The sequence below is a fragment of the Temnothorax curvispinosus genome, unplaced genomic scaffold (genome assembly GCF_003070985.1).
Source record: "Temnothorax curvispinosus isolate PA1 unplaced genomic scaffold, ASM307098v1 QBEX01001638.1, whole genome shotgun sequence".
NCBI classification, from domain to species: domain Eukaryota; kingdom Metazoa; phylum Arthropoda; class Insecta; order Hymenoptera; family Formicidae; genus Temnothorax; species Temnothorax curvispinosus.
The window spans coordinates 17267-21568 of NW_020211418.1; the positions used below are offsets into that span (position 1 = coordinate 17267).

At 33.2% G+C, this 4302-nt stretch overlaps 1 protein-coding gene across 1 annotated transcript; it reads left to right on the top strand.

The window, feature by feature from the left end:
- Positions 1-738: 738 nt before the first annotated feature.
- LOC112467081 (protein ALP1-like) lies at positions 739-1694 on the top strand. Its single transcript, XM_025035551.1, has 2 exons — positions 739-950; positions 1019-1694. Exons 1-2 carry the CDS (start codon positions 896-898, stop codon positions 1642-1644), a joined length of 681 nt encoding a protein of 226 aa, XP_024891319.1. The 5' UTR covers positions 739-895; the 3' UTR covers positions 1645-1694.
- Positions 1695-4302: the final 2608 nt, after the last annotated feature.

Genomic DNA, 4302 nt, shown 5'->3' on the forward strand with positions numbered 1-4302 from the left:
TTGCAAGTTGTAAATCATTGCAACGCCTAATCCACATATAGATGTCAAGAGTTGCAAGTTGTGAAGAAATCGCCAATCAGGTTTCGCTTCGCTTTTTCGTCGTGCATGAGGAGTCACCTTTAACTTGTATTTGAAGAAGTTGTCTGTGTCAGATAGATTATATACAAAATATTAAAAATGTTGCGAAACAGAAAGAAACATCTAAAGCGTCTGCAAAAATTATTGGTAATACTTTCAATATCATGGAATTATTATATGGCAACAAGTAGTGATGTATTACAAAAATTGTCAAAAGTAAATAGAAGATGGTGGGTGAGACCAGTTCATTTTGATAAAGAGAAATGCGGCCACTATGACAATTTATTCCATTATCTTCTGAATGAAGATCATGAATTATTTTATAAAGACTATAGAATGTCAGCAGAACAATATGATCATCTCCTCACTATGGTACAGCCACAGTTGCAAAAGTTTTTCAAAAGGATTCCACATCCACCAAGTTTGCGCTTAGCATTGACATTATCGTAAGTAATCTAATTTTTAATGTGTTGAAATAAAGTCGGTAAAAGATTCAGCATGCAAATAATTTTTATGTGACAGATTTCTTGCTCATGGAGACAGCGTGAGTACAACAGCAAGAGGATTCAGAATTGGAAAATCTACAGCGTACGAAATAATTTATGAAACTTGCAATGTCATCTGGAATGTACTTCAACCAATTTATCTTCCGAAACCAACGGTAGAATCATGGAAGAACATTGCTGAAAAGTTTTATACAATTTGGAATTTTCCAAATTGCATCGGGGCGGTAGACGGAAAACATATTCAGATCCAGTGCCCTCCTAAAACAGGAAGTCTATACTACAATTACAAACAATTTTTCAGCATAGTGCTAATGGCTGCTGCTGATGCAGAATATAAATTTACTTGGGTCGATATAGGAGATTATGGTGGGTTGTTTGGAAAGTGATTGTATTATGTTCTTTGTTATTAATAGTTAATCTTATACTTGTTGTAGGTAGTATGAGTGACGGAGACGTGTGGGCTGAATCCGCACTAGGTTCTGCTCTGGAGGACGGCTCTCTTGATCTGCCATTGTCATGTTTCCTCCCCAACACAAATATAATGTTTCCACATTTTTTTGTGGGGGACGAGGCTTTTCCGCTAAAAACTTATATGATGCGGCCATACCCAAAGAAAGATTTAAGTGGTCCTGAGCGAATTTTCAATTATAGACTCTCTAGGGCACGTAGAGTAGTTGAAAATTCTTTTGGCATACTTACTACTAAGTGGAGAGTACTGCGACGTTCCCTGTGCTGTTCTCCTGATAATGCTGAAGTGATAGTAAAAGCATTAATATGCCTCCATAATTTTCTGCTTACTAAGGAAGGAGGTGTTGGTGGACGTTATTGCCCTCGTGGTCTATTAGATCATGAGGTTAATGGTATTGTTGAACCTGGTGCTTGGAGAAATGAGAATAACTCACCCCATATACAAGAATTACATAGAACTGGTTCTAACAATGCTGGAAGAGCAATAATTAATTTAAGGAATGTACTTCGGGATTATGTAAATAGTGACGAGGGCGCAGTTGAATGGCAATGGGACCAAGCTTTTCATAATATAAACATGAATCTCAATTGACTATGTTAATTGTTTATTAACTATTAGTAATATTTTTGATATTGTGTATGAATCTGCATATGAAATGTTTCGTGTATAACAAAAACTTTGTGTGTCTCATAAGAAATTTATTGCATAGTATAATAAGGTAATAATAAACATATCACATAATAAAAGTATTTATTTATTTAAAATAACATCATTATAGTCCATTATTTATTATATATATCATCATATACCATTTGTCCATATATATATAATGTAACATCCATTATTCTCTATTATTTAACATACATATTAGCATCTCTATAAGGAACATGCAACATTAAATAAAAATAGGAAATACGATAATGAACACAAGGATTTCCTTTACCAATCTTAAAGAAATACTGAAAGTAACAATTATCTTCCAAACTAACTAATTATACATGTAGCAGGTCGAACAATCACAGATATAGGAACACTTGGCGTAAGTAATAAAATAATATAAATTCTTGTGCTGTATTACATACGATACACAAATGTCAATAATGTGTATCTTATAATAAACATAAAAACCAAAAGTTGAACGTCATAAGAACTTAAAAAAAGAAATTAAACTGTATTGCTGATATACTGCTAAATTGGCAAAAATTATATTGCACATAATATTAGAAATAAAATAAAAAAAATCATATAGTGCAAACTCCAATAGAGGTATATATCAGTCAAATATTAATTATTCCTTCATTTTTTAAATTAATGCTTGTTTTTTTTTCCAAATTCTATCATAGCATTCAGCAATGTCTGTAGACATTCAGTCTTTTGGTCATCATTTAGATTCTTAAATATAGGCAGAAGACAAGCAAAATATTGAAGATCATCACTTCCACTTGGCTCTTTCAAGGATTGTGTTACTGCGGTAAGTGTTTCCTTCATACACTCAGATGCTTCTGACATACGAGCTGAGCAAGATTCAAGTTCCTTCTTCCTTTTCGTGTAAAATTTATCTGTTGTAGGAACTTTGCGTTTAGACTTCATGCTAAATGAATATTTCTTACTTTCACTTTCGTTAGTAGACATAGATTTTATTTGTTCACAGCTGCTTGATGACAATGTTTCAAGATGTGAAGAATCATTTGTAGAAACCACTATTATTTCACTACTTGGTGTTTGCGTGAGGAGCGATGCAGAACCTGCAAATTTAAATGTAACATGTAGATTAAATTAATTGAAAACAATTATAACTGAAATATTTTTGAATATATATTATATACTTGGATTTTCAGGTAATATAAAGTCTGCATTCTGCAAAGGCAATGATTCAATTGCAGTACATTTGATTGTGTTTTTATCTGTTTCTCTGGCTGATTTAAGAACCGAATTTCCACTGTTTGAAGGAGAAGCCAAGTTTGAAGGAGAACCCAAAGACGCAGGAGAGATTTGAAGTTGTTTGTTATGAAAATTTGATGTTCTGTTTAATCTGAGACAATAAAACAGGAATGAAAATATTAATCATACTTCAAACATCATATAAGTGCATACAATTATGAATAAGAAAATGAATATATCTTCTATAAATGATATCATTTGTAATTTACTTGTGACGTATATGTGGTATAAGAAATTGCATATCACCCCAGTACTCCCACTCAATTTGTGATATTTTTTCTTTTGCATCAGCTCCGCTCCCACTTGGCATTTTCTGCTTTAACTGCCCCAATTTGCGACTGAATACAGTTCTCAATGATTTCCATTTCTTTTGTACTTCTGTCTCTGAAATTAAAAGTAGAATAAAGATATGTATAATAATTGATTTTAACCAATTTCAATTAATTAATCCATGATTAGCTAGCGGAATAGTCAGATAATATTGGCTATTTTTGCCAATTAATCGAAGTTTAATGAAATAATAGTGTAAACACAACAAGAAATAAATAAAATTATTTGGTGTCTGACAGCTTTGAGGCTATATTGAGGTTATAGATTAAAAGTAACCTCTAATTTTACACAAAGACGGTACATAAAAAAAATACCTGATTTATTGAGTAACATTGCAATTATTTTCCAAGCATCATCTTTTTTTTCTTTATTCTTGAAATCTCTTTCACTTTTATTAACTAGGAATTGATTTGCTTTTACGTGTGCAATTAGTGATCGTATATCGGATTCATCCCAATTTTCTCCAACTTCTTCAAACATATCCAACTCGTTTTGCTCTTCAATATCCATTTTGTTTTGTACAAATAACGAAATGCTAAGATATCTACCAAAAATTACATTACACCATTTGTATCACACATAACCTTCATCTGTGGTACTCGTGTTTTCACTTTTCGCGCCCTTCCTGAACTCGATACTTATTGGTTGAGATGTTGAGATTGCCAGTTGCAGTCGCCAAGAAGTTAAAAGTTGGGCAACTCTCGTTCGGCAACCGCAACTGTCTCTTGCAACCGGAAATAGCACTTTGCAACTAGTAGTTGCCATCCTTTGCAACTGGCAACGAGGCGTTTGCAACTCATTCTGGACCGACCTTTAGGGATCTTGTTTATGGATGTTTCTAGTTGATTGTAGAAATGTTCCACCACTTCGTCTTCTGCGGTGCTTGTGGGAGCGTAGGCTTGTATGATGTTGAGCGGAGTCGGAGATGCACTGAGTTTGATGGATATTAATCTTTCGTTAATTGGATTATAGCCTAAG